Here is a 20346-nt window from a genome sequence, read left to right as displayed (position 1 = left end):
CTTGTAATGTGTAAGACAGTTCCATGTACCAGGGAACTATCCTACCCAAAAAGCTAGGGGTGCCCCCAGCAGGAAACAGTAATTTAGAAAATGCCTTCCTATTAGCCTTCCTTTCCAGGGAAAACTTTCAATTATGCAAAGTAGGTTTTAAGCTACTGTTCTGAAGCATCACTCACAATAAAGGATGGCAGGGAACACTTGTAGTAGTAGTAGTAACATTCCCAAAGGGATGAGAGTTGGATCATGGCTGCAGGCAAATCTGACTTGCTTCTGCAAGGTGGCACAAAGTCATTCTACTGTTTCGTAGAAATTATAGTGAAGCTGTGAAGGATTGCTGGGTGAAGGTTGTGAGTTACATGAGTGAGAAGTAAGAGAAAGAGTATGTATGGAGGTTGAAAAAGACCAAGTATCCTACAGTTTCTTTCCATCATGCAAATAATCACAGACTTGGAGGAGAGGAAAAGCTAATATACCTGTTGGTTTCAGTTGAATTTGACTCGCATTAGTCACACTGTATATTTAACTGGTTTCTGAGAGCTTTAAGTAATCATAATAGTTCCTTATGTACAACAGTGATACTTTCACCATAGAGTATTTTCCAAGATTACTGGCTTCAGGTATATAGTTTTCAAAACAATTTTCATGTGTGTTTTTCTCTGTTTACCCAAGGGAACAATTAAAATTCAGGAAAACATGCCTATTCAAATAATTTCCTTTCATTTTAAGACGATTCAGTGTAAACATTTCCCCAATACTTTGAGAAGTACATTGATCCAATGATGATCTGTGTATAGCGTTATCTCATGTCAAATAGGGAAGTGGAAAACGAAGGGAATTCCGATAGTCATTAAGAAATTCCCTACAGCCCCTTCAGAGATGGGTGGATCTGGAAAAGTGGTATAATTGAGGGAGTGGAGGTCAGATTCTTCTGAAGAATGAGTACTTAACAGAACTGAAACAGTTAGCTGGAAAATAATGCTTGAGTTTCAGTGATAGTAAGAGCCTGAGATGGTGCTGATTTATCCAAGAAAGTGGATATTGCCGACTTGCATTTCCATGTGAAAATGTTGGCATTTCCATGCTGGCAATAGGAAGGGCTAGAAAACAAATGTATAATAAAGTGCCTTAGAATATGGTACATCTCTGGGATAAGGATGGAAAATAAATATATATACTCCTGAAGAAAATCTAGGAACAAAACATGTGCTCTAAACTGTTGAATTAACCTTAGCGGTTGGGAACCTTGAAATAAGGAAGTCTACCAGATTTCCTGAGGGATTAAAAATATTTCATGGCAACCCAGGAGTCACTGTGTGGGATGTAGAATTGCATTGTTTGGAAATAAAAATAGCTTTTTTTTTTTTTTTTTCAAGTGAGAATGATGGATGTGGAAAAATGTGGCAGCCGAGATATGAAGTCAGAGAAACAAAACGGTAAGAATATTAGCAGGAATTGGAAATTGAAAAGTAAACAAAAAGTTAAAGTAATAACAGGGAGAAAGCTATCAGCCATATTCTCCCTTTATTGTATAGAATGATGACTGCTGGAACTGCTAATTTCTCTTTGCCTCACAACTCTGATAAACAATTCCCACAGTCAGAGATTTAAGGATGGTCCTTTGGGGAGATAGGAGAGGGGAGCAGCTTCTTGCCACTAGGTTTCTGTTGTTCTGTGTTCTAGCATCTTCCTGCAGTGGGGTCCAAGTTGATTTATGTGGATGGATGATAGACAGATAGATAGATAGATAGATAGACAGACAGACAGACAGACAGACAGACAGATTTTTTTAAAAAATGGTGGAGTTCCTGTCATGGCTCAGAGGTTAACGAATCCGACTAGGAACCATGAGGTTGCAGGTTCAGTCCCTGGCCTTGCTCAGTAAGTTAAGGATCTGGTGTTGCTCTGAGCTGTGGTGTAGGTTGCAGACGAGGCTCAGATCCCACGTTGCTCTGGCTCTGGTGTAGGCCGGCGGCTACAGATCCAATTGGACCCCTAGCCTGGGAACCTCCATATGCCACAGGTGAAGCCTTAGAAAAGACAAAAACAAAAACAAAAACAGAGAGAAATACTAGAATTATCCCTACAGGAAAAAAAAAAAAAAAAAAAAAAACAGAGGGTCAGGAAGATAATATAAAGTGCTCAAGAACACAAATCTGACAAAAATCAGGTTCGGGAGCCCACTAACTTGACTGTAGAACCTTATTCTTTTTTCTTTCTTCCTTCCTTTCCTTCTCTCTTTCTTTCTCACTCTTTCGTTCTTTCCTCTTCCTTCCCTCCCTCCCCCCTCACTTATTCCTTCCTTCCTTCCTTCTTTCTTTCATGGCCTCACCTGTAGCATATGGAAGTTCTCAGGCCCTGGGCCCGAGTATAAAGTAGCCTAATTAGCTTGGACAAGCTCAGGCATGTTTCATTACATTGTCCGTAGCACTAATTTGTGTTCTAAAGGTAATTAGTGAATGTTGGTTGAAGTTCTAAGGTGACCAACCACTCCAGTTTGCCCAGGACTAAGGGTTTTTCTCACTTCACTTTTACACCCAGGACAATTCCTGGCAAACCAGGATGGTTGTTTATATTTTATGTAAAGGAAATGGCATAAATATAATCTTCCTTCTCTTATTACAAGTTTATTATATCATCTAGCAAATAAAACTTATGTTTCTCAATATCACTCTCCAGATACACAATTTGAGGAGACGTAACCCAGCATTGAAACTTCTGATCTTAAAGCAGGGATTCTCAGCCTTTGGTTTGAGTTCGTCAGGGCTAAGCATGATCAGAGGCATGCAAAGGGCCAGTGGGCTGCAGATGGTGTAGGACTTAAAAGGCCAAAGCTCTGAAAATGGAAGTTGGAAAAGAAAGAAGAACAAAGGAAGGAGTAAAAAGGGTAGCCTGAAAGGAAACCTTGGTACTTCAAAATGACTGGGACATTCATCAATACATACAAAAAGGAGAAGACACTTCTGAATGATGAGCCTTCATTCAAATTGTCCATCACTCATCCTTGGAAAACAAGTTGAGATTCCCTGATTTAATGGTCAGTTCTTACAGAAGTGCCCTTTGCCTTCACTCAGTGTCTTGATTTGTCTTCTGTGTGATTGAGAGTCCCAATGTTACAACAGTATTTAAGTATGAGTTATTTTTATTTATTTGAGTTGTGGAGTCTTATCTTGTGATTGTGGTTGTAAATGTTTTTTTTGAACATGTACTGTTAAGTAGAAGTTAAAATTTTGTCACCAGCCCAAACTTATTGCTTAAAGACTTGTGTATGTCCATTAAAATACATGTGTAAGGTACTTGGTATCCTCTGTAGCTATCAGTACATAGGAAGCATAGAGAACAAACCATTGGTTTGTATAGGATATAACGTTATTTAACCCATTAATATCTTTATTGACTTGAATAATCTTATACATTATAAAAATATCAGTTATATTTTAAATATTAGCTTTGCAACTATGTGTACACATAACCTCATTTCATCCCTATAACAACTGTGTTGTGATAAGCACTGTTAATCCCCATTTCACAACTAGGGGAGCAGAGAGATAAAATAATTTGCTAAAGACAATACTTAGCAGACTTCATATTACCTCATATTTTACCCACTATCCTTTTCGGATATAATTTATAGCTGTGTTTTGCATTCATTCAGCTAACATTTAGGAAGAACCCTAGCAATCACTGTGCCAGACTGAAAGTCTACCGATTTGAGCAAGAAAAAGCACCTCCCCTCAAGGAGCTCATACTATAATGGGGACATCAGTAAGAAAATGTATTACTGCATTTATAATTTAGTGCAATATCACAGCATAAGGCGTTGGAGGAAAGTAATGGTGTGAGGAGGAAAGTCTAGCAATGCTGCCAAAGGGGGATACTCTGGGTGGCCAGCCAGTGTATTCTTGGATAGTTGAAAATACTTAGACATTTTAATAATCAAAGCAATTTTAGTTTATGAGAAGTCAGTATTTTTAAAAACTTGGAAAGTGGCTCTTGAATTCCTTTTCTATCATTATATTTTCCCCTGATTTGTTTGCATTTGCCATGTAATTTGATGCTTGTTTACATAGTGTCTGCTATGGTTTAGCAGTTTTCTTTTTTATTTAAATGCATTTGAATTTTGGAGTTCCTATTTTGGCTCAGAAGGTTAAGAACCCAACTAGTACCCATGAGGATATGGGTTCCATCCCTGGCCTTGCTCAGCAGATTAAGGATCCGGTGCTGCCATGAGCTGTCATACAGGTCGCAGATGCAGTTTGGATCCCACATTGCTGTGGCTGTGGTGTAAGCTGCTAGCTGCAGCTCCAGTTTGACCTCTAGCCTGGGAACTTCCATATGCCATGGGTGTGGCCCTAAGAAAAAAAGCAAAAGAAAAAATGCAATTGAATTTTGAATTCGTATTTTTTCATGATTCAAAATTCAAGAAAATCCAAAAGGAGACATTAAAATGATTCTAGGGAGTTCCCGTCGTGGCGCAGTGGTTAATGAATCCGACTAGGAACCATGAGGTTGCGGGTTCGGTCCCTGCCCCTGCTCAGTGGGTTAACGATCCAGTGTTGCCGTGAGCTGTGGTGTAGGTTGCAGATGCAGCTCGGATCCCGCGTTGCTGTGGCTCTGGCATAGGCCAGTGGCTACAGCTCCGATTGGACCCCTAGCCTGGGAACCTCCATATGCCGCGGGAGCGGCCCAAAGAAATAGCAAAAAGACAAAAAATAAAATAAAATTAAAAAAAATAATAAAATGATTCTATTCCATGCTCTTACTCATCTAGCTCCTCTTTATAGAAGCAGCCACTCTTGTCTTTCACTTGTCTTCTGAAGTATTCTATAATATATATGGAAATATTTGTAAAATGTGTATATGTTTTTAGTTTTTTGCTTTTTTTACATAAGTGGTAACATAATATGTATCTGCTGTGCACTTTGCTATTTTTATTTAATATGCTATTTCTTATGTAGCAGACAAAACAAATTTGAAGAGTCTGGGTACTTTGTCTTGTTTGTTTCTAGGTCATCTTTTCTGTAGCTTCTTGGTATCTTTAATAAGACTTATTATGTGCTAACCAGTTACTACATCTATATTTAGACAACCAACATTGGTTGAGTACTTTCTCTGTGACTGAATTTGGATTTAGTTTATTTTGTGTTTCTCAAAGAGAAAGGTGTATTTCTCAAAATGGGTTTTCCAGGGTGCACTGCATCAGCCTAGCCCAAGTCTAAGTCTGTATGACAGAATGTCTGGAACTTCTTTTTTTCTGTTTTCTCTTGAGTATAAACTTCACTTTGATGCTGCACTTGCAAAATTACATGTTATGCTTGGAAATTCGAGTAGAGTACCTTGACACTAGACTCTCATCTGAGCCAAAAAGGGCCTGTGAGTCCCTGAACCTTTGAATCCCACCAGTTATCACCCTTATACAGACCTCCAAAGACATTGCTTTACAAATGTTCAGATGACCTCTCATGGGGTCTCAGGGTATTTCTTCCATCTTGGCCATTTACCTGGACGGATGACAAGAAAAACCTTTTCACATCATGACTGAGGAAACAGAATCTCCAACAAAACTCCTCCGGATAACTTTTGGCACACGTTCATTTGCACAATATCCCTTGTTTGGTTGGCAATATCCTTTGTTTGTGTGAAGTCTAGTTCAGCAAGATATAAAGTCCATTACTCCACTCCTAAATCTTAATGCCTTCTTGTGGTGTTGGATTTGTAAGGCACTTTATCCCTTTGTCTTGTGTTTCATTGTAAATGATATGAGCAGAGATGGTGTCTAATTCTGTGTTTGATCATCACTGTTTATGCCTACATTAATTTAATAAAATATTCTTATTTATTTTGTTCCTCAGTTCACCCACATGTCCATGTTATTGTTTTCTACATGTTTTATAAAACCATTCCCAGTTTCATATCACAGTGGAGAGGTTACTCAGAATATCTTCAGCCTCTTCTTAGTTTTTTTTTTTTTAAAGCTTCTATGTTTACACAGCATATTCTTGAATCCTGTGTGATGAAAAATATCAAAATATTTTTTTTAAAGAATGTATTGAAAAATTTCATCCTCTCTCACACAATAGCTTCCTCTGGGAGAGTATCAAGAAAGGAGTCAATATCGTATCATCCAAATTAAAGATCTGAAGGAAAAGGGATGAGAGAAAAATGGTCTTCAAGAAAACTCTAGGGAAATGAAGGGGCTTTCCTTTACAAGTGTACTCTTCTCGGATCAGTAGACATGGATATGTAAGCCCATGCGTATGAAGCTGGATGTATTTCAGTCATCAGTTTCCAAAAAGGAAGTGAGAAACCTATAACACAGTCAAGTTGAGGATTAAGGCCTGGCACAGTGTGGGACCATAAGATTTAATATTATCAACTAACTTAATTACTTACTCATCAAACTTACTTTAAAGAGACTTTTATTTTTATTTGTTTTGTTTTTATATATATTCTCTAAGTCCGCCTTGGAATAGCCAAGGTTTTCTTTTTTTCTTTTTCTTTTTTCGTGACCAACTTTACTTGTTTATTTATTTTTTTAATTACTCAATGAATTTTATCACATTTATAGTTGTGCACTGATCATCACAACCCAATTTATATACTTTAAAGAGACTTGTAATCATTTCTCTAAATCAGACACTTTCAAAAGATAATGATGACCAATATGTTTAAAGTGATGAAAGGGAAACCTAAACTAAGAATAATCTACCCAGCAAGTCTCTCCTTCAGATCTGATGGAGAAATCAAAAGCTCTACAGACCAGCAAAAGCTAAGAGAATTCAATACCACCAAAACAGCTTTACAAGAAATGCTAAAGGAACTTCTCTAGGTGGAAAAGAAAAGGCCACATCTAGAAATAAGAAAATTACGAATGGGAAAGCTTACTGGTAAAGGCAAACATACAGTAAAGGCAGGAAATCATCCATAGACAAATATAGCAAAACCAGCAATTGTGAAAAGAGAATAAAAATGCAGAATATTGGAAATGCATTTGAAATTAAGAGACCAGCAACTTAAAATAATCTCGTGTAAATATGTGTGTGTGTGTGTGTGTGTGTACAGACTGCTATATCAAAAACTTGTGATAACTGCAAACCAAAAACTACAAGAGATATACACACACAAAAGAAAAAGCAATCCAAACACAACACTAAAAGATGATGACTATTTCTAAGAATGTATGTCATATTCTAGATGGTTTTAAAGAAAGAGTATCAATATCTTTGTAGAAATGGTAATGACATAATATTCATGACACTGCTGGGCAGTCAAAGCAATAAAAATGGGTGGTGGGTATCGAGATATCTCACTTTTCTGACTAATCTTCCTGGCTCACATTGGAGGTCATGGTCCTGAATTGAATTTTGTGACATTGGAGGGGTCAGTATTATAGGAAATTTAGCCTGAAAATGAACCATGAGCTTTCATTAAGCTTTTACTCCAATTTGTTTTACAAGCATGTGACTGTTTTCCACAAGTGAGTCAAATATATTTTTATCTAATTATTTTAGAAAATATATAGATCATTACTATTGTAAAACTTAGAATTCAAAATTTGCTTTCTCACTATAGATATCCCTAACCAAAATTTTAAAAACAGATACATTCCATTTTATAATTTTTCCACACTACATGCCTGCAAAGTTTCAATGAAATTAATATTACAAACCAAATGACCCCTATTATAACTTAAATGTTTCCAGAATTATTTATATTTTAAAAGAGGTTAAAGTTTGACCAAACTGAAGCAGTTGCTAGTGGTGGGTTTTTATCATTAATAATTATGATAATTACCATTTATAGAGCATGTACTCTATGCCAGGCACTGGAATTATACATATTATCTCATTTAATGCCATGGGCTGGTGATGAAGAGTACCAAAAAAGGACACTACATTTACCTGGAGAGCTACCAAATCAGAAAAGTTAGGGAAACTGGAGCATTAGAAAGGCAAAAATACCTGCATAATCACAGTGATAATATGGTAAGCTTTTTTTAGACAAGGACTTATTATAATTCTTGTTGATTATTTTTTCTTTCTTTTTTATGGCCACACCCAGGCTAGGGGTCAAACTGGAGCTATAGCTGCAGGCCTATGCCTCAGCCACAGCAATACCAGATCCAAGCCACTTCTACAACCTATGCCACAGCTTGTGGCAACACTGGATCCTTAACCCACTGAGCAAGGCCAGGGATTGGACCTACATCCTCACAGGCACTATGTCAGGTTTTCAACCCACCAAGGCACAACAGGAACTCCTGATTATTTACTTAAATATTTTCCCTCAACAGAAAAATATAATGTAGCTACTTAATGTATATAAGACAACATTAATTTTGAAGGGAGAGTAAATGATGGAACATTGGCTGAAATATACACACTTCTCAGTTTATTTTGTGAAGCTATTGTATTTTGGCTCTGTTTTCCACCAATTTATGTTCTTTTGTAGGTTCTATAATAGAAAAATGTTATTGGATGGGTAGGAAGTTCAGAATATCCATTTCCACTCAATTTAATATTATCAGTAAGCAGATGCCCAAGCTCCTTTCAGTCAGTGTGTGCTCTCTAGGAAGTCTCTTTCTGTGGAGAATGAGTAATTAATACTGTCTCACCAGGGAGAGAGTTGGGCTGGGAGATGGGCAGCAGCCTGGAGTGTGGAGTGAAGTCTCACTCTTGGTCCCAGGATTCAGTTCCTCATCAGATCTTTTCATTCCAGGTGGCAAACCAGGGGATGACCCAGAGGGAGACAAGAAGTCAAAACTGGTAAAGAAGTGATGCCCACTGCAAGTATAGGCCTGAGAAAATGGGTAGCAGCATCCTGGTTGAAGGGGAGGTAAAGGGAGGTGAAGATCCACCCAGTCTCTAAACTTACATAATCTCTAGGCCGGAGACCAGCCAAAGGATCACACACTCTCACATTCACACATTGAGACCCCTGGGGATGGCTACAATGGTGACAAAACTGAGTTAGGATAGTGTCCCAGTGCATACAATTTGGGACAGGAAAATTCTCAAGAAGTAAATGGTGAAGATTCCATTGGGGCTCAGCGGTAACGAACCCAACTAGTACCCATGAGCATGTGGGTTCCATCCCTGGCCTTGCTCGGTAGGTTAAGAATCCAGCGTTGCCACTGTGAGCTGTGGTATAGGTCTCAGATGCAGCTTGGATCCCATGTGGCTGTGGCTCTGGTATAGGCGGCGGCTTCAGCTCCAATTCGACCCCTAGCCTTGAAACTTCCATATGCTGCGAGTGTGGCCCTAAAAGGCAAAAAAGAAGAAGTAAATGGTTACCTGATTAAGGTTTTATGTCACGATTGTGTTTTATTTCAACATAAATCTGATTTTTCCTGTGTATTTCCCTCCATTTCTTCTCTCCATTTTTGCAGCCTGAGAGTCGATTTTCTTCCCCCAGCCCATGCCAAAGCTGAGATATACAAAGTACCTCTTTGGCTGGATATATGTCCAAGAGTGGTATTGCTGGGTCATATGGTTACTCATTTAGTTTTCTGAGGTAGCTCCATACTATTTTCCACAGTGTTTGTACCAATTTACATTCCCACCAACAGTGTAGGTGGGTATCTTTTTCTCCACACCATCTCCAGCATTTGTTATTTGTTGAGCTGTTAATGATGGCCATTCTGACTGGTGTGAGGTGGTACATCATAATAGTTTTGATTTGCATTTCTCTGATAATTCGTGATATTGAGCATTTTTTCATGTGCTTATTGGCCACCTGTGTATCTTCTTTGGAGAAATATCTATTCAGGTCTTTTGCCAATTTTTCAGTTGGGTTCTTGTTTTTTTTGCTGTTGAGTTGTGTAAATTGTTTGTATGTTTTAGAGATTAAGCCCTTGTCAGTTTCATCGTTTGAAACTAAAATTTCATTGAAAAAGATACATGCACCTGTATGTTCACTGCAACACTATTCACAATAGCCAAGACATGGGAAACAACCTAAATGTCCATCAACAGATGAATGGATTAGGAAGATGTGGTGTGTGTGTGTGTGTGTGTGTGTGTGTGTGTGTGTGTGTGTGTGTGTATAAAATAATGGAATACCACTCAGCCATAAAAAAGAACAAAATAATGCCATTTGCAGCAACATGGATGGAACTAGACTCTCATACTAAGTAAAGTAAGTCAGAAAAAGAAAAATACCATATGATATCACTTATATCTGGAATCTAATATATGCTACAAATGAAACTTTCCACAGAAAAGAAACTCATGGACTTGGAGAACAGACTTGTGGTTGCCAAGGGTGAGGGAGTGGGATGGACTGGGAGTCTGGAGTTAATAGATGCAAACTATTGCATTTGGAGTGGATAAGCAATGAGATCCTGCTGTGTAACACAGGGAACTGTATCTAATCACTTGTGATGGAACATGATGGAAGATAATGTGAGAAAAAGAATATATATGTGTGTGTGTGTGTGTGTATTACAGGGTCACTTTGCTATACAGTAGAAATTGACAAACACTGTAAATCAACTATAATGGAAAAAATATATGTCACTAAAAAAAGTACCTCTTTGATACCTGAGATTCCATTCTCATTTTCCACAATTCCATTACCAACATCTCAGTGGGTCACAATTACTCATCGAGCATCTTCTACATGCCAGGCATTTATGGGGCATTTTGAGGATGTCAAAAGATATTTAATGTGCTCTTGCTCTCATGGAGCTTACAGTCTAATAGAGGAGATGATACATACATTTAGGAATAGTTAAGTAAGTCAAATGTTAGGGAAGATAAGACTTTTTAAAAAATGTCTCAAGACAGTGAGAAGAGAGAACAGCAAATGCTATGAAGTAGAAGAAGGAGACAGTAGGGGCTAGAAAGCCTTCACCAAGAAAGCTAGATTCAACCTGGGCCCTAAGGAATGGAGAAGATGCCTACCTCTGATGGAGTGTGTCTTAGTCCATTCAGGCTGCTATAAAAAAATAACACAGATGAGTGGCTTCTGAACAGAATTTATTTATCATCTTTCTGGAGACTTGGAAGTCCAAGATCAAGGCACCAGCATGGTTGTTTTCTTGTTATCACTTTCTTCCTGGTTCAGGGCTGGCACCTTCTCGCTGTGTCCTTGCGTGGTGGAGGAGCAGGGGTTCTCTGTGGGGTCTCTTTTGTATGAATACTAATCTCATTGATGAGAGCTCTACCCTCATAACCTGAGCACCTCCCAAAGGCCCCATCATCATAATGCCATCAAATTTTGGGAATTAGGATTTCAATATGTGATTTTGAGAGGTGTGGAGAACACAAACATTAAGATAAAAGCAGTGTGGAAAGCAGCTACTTTTCATACAGGATATGTTTAACAATTTAAGAAAACCTGTGACCTCTTACATTTACTTGATACAACCCCTGAAAGGGATAATTTAGCAGTATCTATCAAATTATAAGTGACCTAGAAATTCCTCTTGCAAAAATTTACCCTATAGCTATATTCTCATATGTGCAAAATGACACATGCCCAAGGATATTTATTGCAGCCTTATTTATAATAGCAAAACACTGGAAACAACCAAAATGTCCATCAATAGGGAACTGGTGAAATAAATGTGGTGGCACATCTAAAACAAAAGAATACTATATTAGAAAGCCACATCAACAAATAAGGAAATCTTTTCTGTACTAACATGAAACAGATCTCCAAGATACATGTACTGTTAAGTAAAAAAGATATAGAAGAGTACAATATGGTGTACTTTGTACATTATATTAATAGTGTACATGTATACTATATTTACATTGCACAATAGGTAAGTGTTTATACTATGTACACTTAATTTGTATATTAGATATACTATGTATCCTTTCAGGCATAAATTTTGCAATGTTTTGAAAGGGAAAAAAATGTAGACACATATTTGCCTGTATATGCATATATATTTATCTGAAAGAATGCCTAAGAAAAAGTTAAAACCAGTTGCCTTTAAGGTGGCATATTGGGTTTATACTGGGAGAATTTTACTAGTATAACCTTTAGACTTTTGAATCATATTATTACCTATTCCAAATAAACAAATTATAATTTTTTTTTTTTTTTGCTTTTTTTAAAGGGCTGTACCCATGGCATGTGGAAATTCCCAGGCTAGGGTTCTAATCGGAGCTACAGCTGCCGGCCTACACCACAGCCATGGCAAGGCCAGATATGAGCTGCGTCTGTGACCTATACCACAGCTCACAGCAACACCAGATCCTTAACCCACTGGGTGAGGCCAGGGATCGAACCCGCAACCTCATGGTTCCTAGTCGGATTCATTTCCACTGCGCCACAGTGGGAACTCCAACAAATTATAATTTTTGAAGTCTGAGCTCTATTATTTGCCTTCCAGTTACCTTCATATACTTTTAAGGAAGTAACTCTCATTAATGTATAAGGCCAAATATAAACACTAGAGGTGAGAGTTTGAACAACTAAATTCAACCATTGCTGGATTTTGATCTGGACTTGAGCCCAACTGTATTAAATTATTTTCTTTCATTTAATTTTTGCGTGTTTTTTACTGGGCTCAGTCCCAACATAGCCTCTAGCATGTGGAAGTATGATCAGTTTATTTATGGGCTTTGATTAAGCAGCTATGGGTTGAGAGCTTCATGATAGTAAAGAAGACTATTATAAAAGAATAAATAGACTAGATATATCCATTATTTATGATGCCATAGACATGAAACATGCTTCCATAAATATGAACTAACTAAAATATTTGGACCTTGGGAAAGCTTGCAAGAATGATCCCAACTTATATTTATCCAGTCAGAAAACTGAATTTAGCACAAGCGAAAATTTTGCATAACTGCAAAGTAAAGCTTTCGGTCAGCATTTTGGGGGCTCTTGGTATTTATCAAAATCCCCTAAATCTAGGCTTCCCCTTTTAGCATCTTGGCTTCTCCATGGGAAACTTTGACTATCTGCCTTAAGATCAAGCATCCAGCCTTTGACAAAGCACAAAACCTTTTTGCCTCAAAGTTCTGCAGTGGTAAAAAAATGAAACGAGAAAGAGCATGGAGAAGTTACTCAATAGACAACAAAATTTACATAACTGAAACTAATTAGAAGAACTTTTGTTGTTGTTGTGAGAATTAAAGAAAATGCTGTGTCAGAACTAAATAATGAAAAAACTCATACCAGCAACAGCAAATGACTGAGAACAGGCTTCATTTGTCAATCATCTCACTTCCTTTCTGGACACAGGTGACTTAGCAAGAATAAAATAGTTTCTTTCTAGGATACTGAAGGTGTTTGAATATATAAAAACCTGATTAAATGATTCAGTTATCTAGGACAAAAAAAATGCAATATAACAAAAGGAAAAAGGAAAAAATGTATTTGTATTTACCACAAGCTGTTTTGGAAACTGTTTCATTCCAGATGACTATGAAAGAAAGAGAGAGAGAGAAAATGAAGAAAGTAAGAGGAAAGAAAAGGAAGGAAGGGAAGGAGGGAGGGAGGAGGAACGTTTTATTGAGAAATGTTCTTATATTTGAAAGGGGGAATTTGGGGTTAATAGATGCAAACTATTGCCTTGGGAATGGATAAGCAATGAGATCATGCTGTATAGCAGTGGAAACTATGTCTAGTCACTTGTTTTTTTTTAATTGTTATTTCCCCAATACAATTTTTTTCCATTGTACAGCATGGTGACCCAGTTACACATACATGTACACATTCTATTTTTGCTCATTATCATGCTCCATCATAAGTGACTAGACATAGTTCCCAGTGCTACACAGCAGGATCTCATTGCTTATCCATTCCAAAGGCAATAGTCTGCATCTATTAACCCCAAGCTCCCAATCCATCCCTACATCTACTCACTTATGATGGAGCATGATAATGTGAGAAAAAAAGAATGTATACATGTATGTGTTTCTGGGTCACCTTGCTGTACAGTAGAAAATTGACAGAACTCTGTAAACCAGCTATAATGGAAGAAATAAAAAGAGATTTAAAAAAGGAGTGGGAGACTGTTTAAACACGTGGAGTCAGTCAGACCTAACTTCCAGTCTTCTTAACTTTATGACCATGTGTATGTTATTTAACTTAATTAAGCCTGTATCCTGTGAGTAAAATGAAGTAAGGACTAAATGAGGTAGTATATTTAAGTTGCTTAGCACAATGCCTGGTGCTTGGAAAAGCTGCAATCGGTTTGTGTACTGATATTATTAATCCTGAGAAGTTGTTTATCGAGTTATTTTCAGGTCCAAGCGCTATGAATCCAACCAGGCTGATATTGTTATGGATGACTTAAAAACTATTTTTTAATATTGAAATTATTTACTACTAAATTTTTTAAAATTTTATTGAAGTATAGTTGATTTACAATGTATTAGTTTCTTGTATACAGCAAAGCCAATCAGTTATACATTTACATATACCCATTCTTGTTTCCTGTATAGAATTTTTCAGAACATTGACTAGCCCTCTCTTTGCTATACAGTAAGTCCTTTTTAGTTTTCTGTTTTATATATAGTAGTGTGTATGTGTTAATCCCATCCTCCCAATTTGTCCTTCTATGCTAAATTTCCCCTTTGATAAATTGTTTGATTTTGAAATCAGTGAGCTTATTTCTGTTTTATAAATAAGCTCTTTTTTATGTTTTACTTAGTTTCCACATATAACGGATCTCCTATGATTTTGTCTTTGTTTTCAGACAAAGTATGATAATCTCTAGGTCCATCTATGTTGCTGCAAATGGCATTATTTCATTATTTTTGTGGCTAAAGTATATATATATATATATATATATATATGTATAATACACACTACATCTTCTTAATCTATTTATCTGTCAATAGACATTTAAGTTGCTTCCATGTCTTGGATATTGTAAATAGTGCTGCAATGAGCATTGGGGTGCATATATCTTTTTGAATTATGCTTTTATCTGAATAGATGCCCAGGAGTGGGATTTCTGGATCTTATGGTAGTTCTACATTTAGTTTTTTAAGGAAACTTCATATTGTTTCCCACAGTCTTTGTAGCAATTTACATTCCCACTAACAGTGTAGGAGGGCTCCCTTTTCTCTACACTCTAGCTAGTATTTATTGTTTGCAGACTTTTTGATAACAGACATTCTTACTGGTGTGAGTTGATAGCTCATTGTAGTTTTAATTTGCATTTCTCTAAAAATTAGTGATGTTGAGCATATTTTCATGTGCTTTATGGCCACATGTCTGTCTTTCTTGGAAATATATTTTTTAGCTCTTTTGACCATTTTTTTTATTGAGTTTTTTGTTTGTTTGTTTGTAATAAGTCCCATGAGCATTTGTATATTTTGGAGATGAATATCCTGTTGGTTACTTTGTTTGCAAAGATTTTCTTCTATTCTGTGGGTTGTCTTTTTTTTTTATGGTTTCCTTTGCTGTGCAAAAGCTTTTAAGTTTAATTAGGTCCCATTTGTTTATTTTTGTTTTTATTTTCATCATTCTAGGATATGGATAAAAAAAGATATTGCTAAAGTTCCCTGGTGGTGAAATAGGTTAAGGATCCGGTGTTGTGACCACTGTGGCTTGGGTCACTACTGTGGCCCAGGTTCAGTCCCTGACCTGGGAACTTCTGCATGCAATGAGCATGGCCAAAAACAAACAAACAAACAAACAAAACAAAAAAAGATATTGCTGCTATTTATGTCGGAGAGCATTCTACCTATATTTTCCTCTACAAGTTTTATATTATACAGTCTTTATATTTAGGTTTTAATCCATTTTGAGTTTATTTTTGTGTATGGTATTAGAGAATGTTATAATTTTATTTTTACATGTAGCTGTCCAGTATTCCCAACACCATTTATTCAAGAGACTGTCTTTTATCCATTATATATTCTTGCCTCCTTTGTCATAGATTAGTTGACTGTGGGTGTGTGGAATTAATTCTGGGCTTTTTATCCTGTTCCACTGATTTCTATTTCTGTTTTTGTGTCAGGACCATACTGTTTTGATGAGTGTAGCTTTGTAGTATTGTCTGAAGCCAGGGAGCCTGATTCCTCCAGTTCCATTTTTCTTTTTGAAGATTGCTTTGGCTATTTGTATTCCCATACAAATTTAAATTTTTTTTTGTTCTTGTTCTGTGGAAAATGCCATTGGTAATTTGGTAGGGATTGCAACAAATCTGTATATAAAGTTAAAAATTGAAAGCTAAATTATGTAATTTTTCTTTCTATCTTAAAAGTTAAAATAACTTCGAATTAAAGGTGTGCCGAGATAAAGGTCTGAGTTGATAGACTTGGTAATTTTTGAATTTTTCAGAGTGTCAGAATTAATAATAATTCCTTTTCTTTTTCAATTTGTACATGTAAAATTCTGGCATTAATTCTTTTTTGATTCATCTGGATCCCTCATATCAGTAAATGTTGAGCTACTATAAAGGAGAAGTTATTTACATAGGGTAACTTAAAACTTGTTTAGGGGAAATTTAGGAAATATCTACTTGGATAAGCCATGGTTTGTTTTGTTTTTAAAGAAAGATGCTTTGTTCTTTGCTAGTTTCAGAACAAACAACTTTATAGTGGAAAGCAATTCCTCTTTTTACACCTCAAGTTAAATATTTGTCTATTCTTCAGTCATACTGAAAACATAAGAAAACACAAAACAATGACACAGCTTGGTTTCTAAATACACAGAAATGATCATACTGTAAATGATCATGTATCCTCTATAGTGAACATTGATTGAGAGCCTACAGATCCACTAGGCATTATGGAAAATAAAGGAATGTCACAGATATCCAAACTAAAAAGCTTAAAAACATGAAGACTGAAGCACACTATCATTACTTATGTGCATAGCTCCTCCTCCTCCTACAAAAACAAAACAAAAAAGTAACAATGTTTATGAGAAATAAGGACACAAATCACTGAATCACCCGAAAATAATTAAAGCAGTTTGAACTCAACATTTTTGCTTTTTACCACTTGAATTATATTTTAATCAAACCTCTATAATTAGTTCATGTGTTTTGGTGCCTCCATGACTCTAATCTAAATATGATATTTTTGTATTTCCATGTGTTCTAGTGCATAATTACAGTGCTAGAAAACACATGGAAGAGATTTGATAAATAGCATTGTTTTGTTGTTTTTTTTTTTTGTTTTTGCTTTTTTCATATTTACTACATGCTGGACAATATTCTTAGTGCTTTATGTGTATTAATTCATTTAATCTTCCTAAAAACCCTATGAAGAAAGCACTGCTGTTCTCCTCTTGACGGATGAAAAAACTGAGGCATAGAAAGTTTAGGTGACTTAGGAGCAGATCAAGGTGGCAGAGGAGTAGGACATGGCACTCACCTTCTCCCACAAACACATTAAAAAAAAAATCTACCTGTAGAATGATTCTCATAGAACATCTACTGAAGGCTGGCAGAAGACCTCAGACCTTCAAAAAAGGGCAAAAAACCCTCTACATAACTGGGTGGAACAAGAAATTTAGGTAGCTTACCCAAAGTCAAGCTGGTGCTAAGTTAAGGCCCCAGTATGTGAACAGTTTGGCTTCAAAACCTGTGCTCTTAAACTCTCCATTATGCTACACCTGAATAATTAACTGGTGTTGTTAACTGAAGTTTTAAAGATTAATACTGTTGGAGCAGTATAGTACACTGAAACCTGCCTGGATTGAACAACTCCAGAAGCCGTTTGAAGTTTGGCCATGCATTTTTTTTTTTTTTCCCAGGCAATGGGGTCTAATCTGACTATAGATATTCTTTATAGATACTCTCTTAAGGGTCTTTCAGTGAATTTTTTAACTCATTTCTGCTCAGTTTATACCTAGTGATACAATTGCTCAATCATGGGTATATACATAAGAATGGAATTTCTGGAGCATAGGGCGGAAATTGCTGGAAAATGTACCAAATTGCATTCCTAGCATCAATGAATGGGAATTCTAGTTACTTCACAATCTAAGCAACATTTGATATTTTCTGCTTCTTTTATTTTAGGCATTCTGATGGCTCTGTGGAGGTATTACATTATGGTTTTAATTTGCATTGCCCTGATGATGAATAGAGTTGAGCTCCCTTTCATACGCCTATTGGCCATTTGGCAATAAACCTTTATGAAGTATACTTTCAAGTGCTTTGTCCATTTTTCTATTAGGTTGTATATCCTATTGATTTTGTAGGAATACTTAACACATTCTAGATATAAGATCTCTGTCAGATATATGAATATACCTCTTCCTCCCACTCTGTATACTGTCTATTCCCTCTCTTAGTGGGTTCTTTTGATGAACAAAAGTTCTTAATTTTACATAGCGCAATTTACCAATTTCTTTTCCTTTTTGGTTAGTACTTTTTTTAGATTATAAAAGTCCACTTACCAAGATTTAATTCAGACCAATTCAATCAGACTTTCTGGAAGTGAAATAAAATATCAATAATATTTTAATACTTCTCATTTCAACATGCAGCCAAGGTTGAGAACAATGGATATAGAATCATCTACTAAGTTGTTACCTATGAATGTCTTTGTGAGATAGAATTACATAGAATTATATGTTTTATCTATTCTTTTTTTTACAGCCACACCTGAAACATATGAAGTTTCTGGGCTAGGGGTCAAATCAGAGCTGCAGCTGCCAGCTTGCTTCACAGCCACAGCAACACCAGATCAGAACCGCACCCGCAACCTACACTACAGCTTGCAACAACACTGGATCCTTAACCCACTGAGCAAGGCCAGGGATTGAACCCACAACCTCACAGATACTATATTGGGTTCTTAACCCACTGAACCACAATGGTAACTCCTGCTTTGTCTGTTCTTTATATGTGTTTTCAATTTTAATATATGAATAATTTAAATGATGATAATGGTACAGGGTGCATTGCTATGTATAATGAGTCTGACTCCATTCTTCCTGATGTCTGTTGACAGCTTCCAAGCCTCACCTTTCCTGCTTCCACTAGTGCCCTGCCTCTGTTCAAGCTGATAAGGAGACCTGGGTTGCTCTCCTTTGCCACAGGTGAGATTCAAACCATGCAAACATCTTCTCACATATGAATCCCCATTCCAGCCCTATTCCATAAAGATGATGAAAAGTCAAGTCAACCTCCTTTCTTTTCTTCTCCAACAATTTCAGACCTGCTTGAGAGATTGCCCTGACTTCCCAGAGGTCTCGATTATGTAAGTAAGAAATGTTCTCATACCCTTTTCAGGTGTGTGGCATTAGTATCATTATGAGCCAGATTTTGGATAGGGGCCCATTTGACTTTCATCACAGCATGGAAAACAGCCTCTTTTGAAAACTGTCATTGCAACTCCTCATAAGATCACATACCACAAATATTCTCTTAACTGCATGGTACTAGGGCTTTTGTTGTTTGTAGCTGCTAAAGATTCCTGCCTTTTCCTCTGGAAGCAGACTAAGGGTTTGTATCTCTATTAGTATACCAGAAATAATTCCCAGGGGATTTTGCTCTTTCCTTTCTTATCTTCAAACTGAATTTCTGACGCTTGGGGTGAAGAGTGTGGAATCTGCCTATTCTGGCTTTGCTACTGTCTTTGGTATATTTTTCTGTAGTAGCATATCAGCATGATCCTTTTTTTTTTTTCTTTTTGTCTTTTTTTGGGCTGCACTTGCAGCATATGGAAGTTCCCAGGCTAAGGGGTCAAACTGGAGCTGCAGCTGCCGGCCTATGTCACAGCCATAGCAATTCGTGATCCTGTGTTTTGTTTTTCATATTTAGATCTACATTCCTTCTGAAATATATATATATATATATATATATATATATATATATATATATATATTTTTGCCTATCATGTGAGGTAGCGGTCAAAATACTTTTTTTACTTATGAATATCCATTTGCCCCTAGACCATTTATTGTAAAGACCATACTTTCCCTCCCTGTACTGAAGTCTCACCTTTATAATAAACCAGGTGACTGTATCTATGTCTGTGTCTCTCTTGCCTCACTGTCTTACTCTCTCCCTCTGTCTCTGGACACTGTTCTATTACATTGATCAGCTCGTTTGTTTTTACATCTAGAAAATATTGTTAAAGTTGTATTAGTGAGGACAGTACTTTAGCTTGTGATTTTTAATCTATAGCCCTAGTCATGCCATGGCAGCTGCCAAGACTTCCATCCCGTAGGTATTCATGGTGTGCAGAAGACACCCCCATCTCTGTCTCCCACTGTTTTACCTTCCCACTTTCACCTTAAGTATTTATTAAGGCTTTATCTTTCTCTCTGATACATTTATCTGCCTTTCCGTAAGTATAAAAGCATACTCTATCTTACTTATTGGATGTCTTCTCTTCCTTGTGCATTATTTCAAAAGCAGGTGAATAAAGGATTTAATTTTTTTTTTGTCTTTTTAAAAAAAAATTTTTT

General features: G+C 36.6%; 1 protein-coding gene across 13 annotated transcripts in view; it reads left to right on the top strand.

The window, feature by feature from the left end:
• Positions 1–19508, top strand: part of CD274 (CD274 molecule) — a 146354-nt gene extending 126846 nt beyond the window's left edge. For 7 of the 13 annotated variants that reach the window (XM_021083755.1, XM_021083728.1, XM_021083725.1 and 4 more), the window contains 3 exons: positions 1374–1433; positions 8716–8762; positions 18885–19025. In XM_021083755.1, the coding sequence (XP_020939414.1) occupies positions 1374–1433; positions 8716–8762; positions 18885–19010 (233 nt within the window). In that variant the 3' untranslated portion in view covers positions 19011–19025. Of the gene's footprint in view, positions 1–1373; positions 1434–2676; positions 5857–8715; positions 8763–18884; positions 19026–19089 lie in introns of those variants that run through there. The other 6 variants (XM_021083770.1, XM_005660124.3, XM_005660125.3 and 3 more) reach the window with 4 other exon arrangements.

Source organism: Sus scrofa, chromosome 1, assembly GCF_000003025.6.
Source record: "Sus scrofa isolate TJ Tabasco breed Duroc chromosome 1, Sscrofa11.1, whole genome shotgun sequence".
Classification (NCBI taxonomy): Eukaryota; Metazoa; Chordata; class Mammalia; order Artiodactyla; family Suidae; genus Sus; species Sus scrofa.
This window is presented reverse-complemented; position numbering and strand designations above follow the sequence as displayed.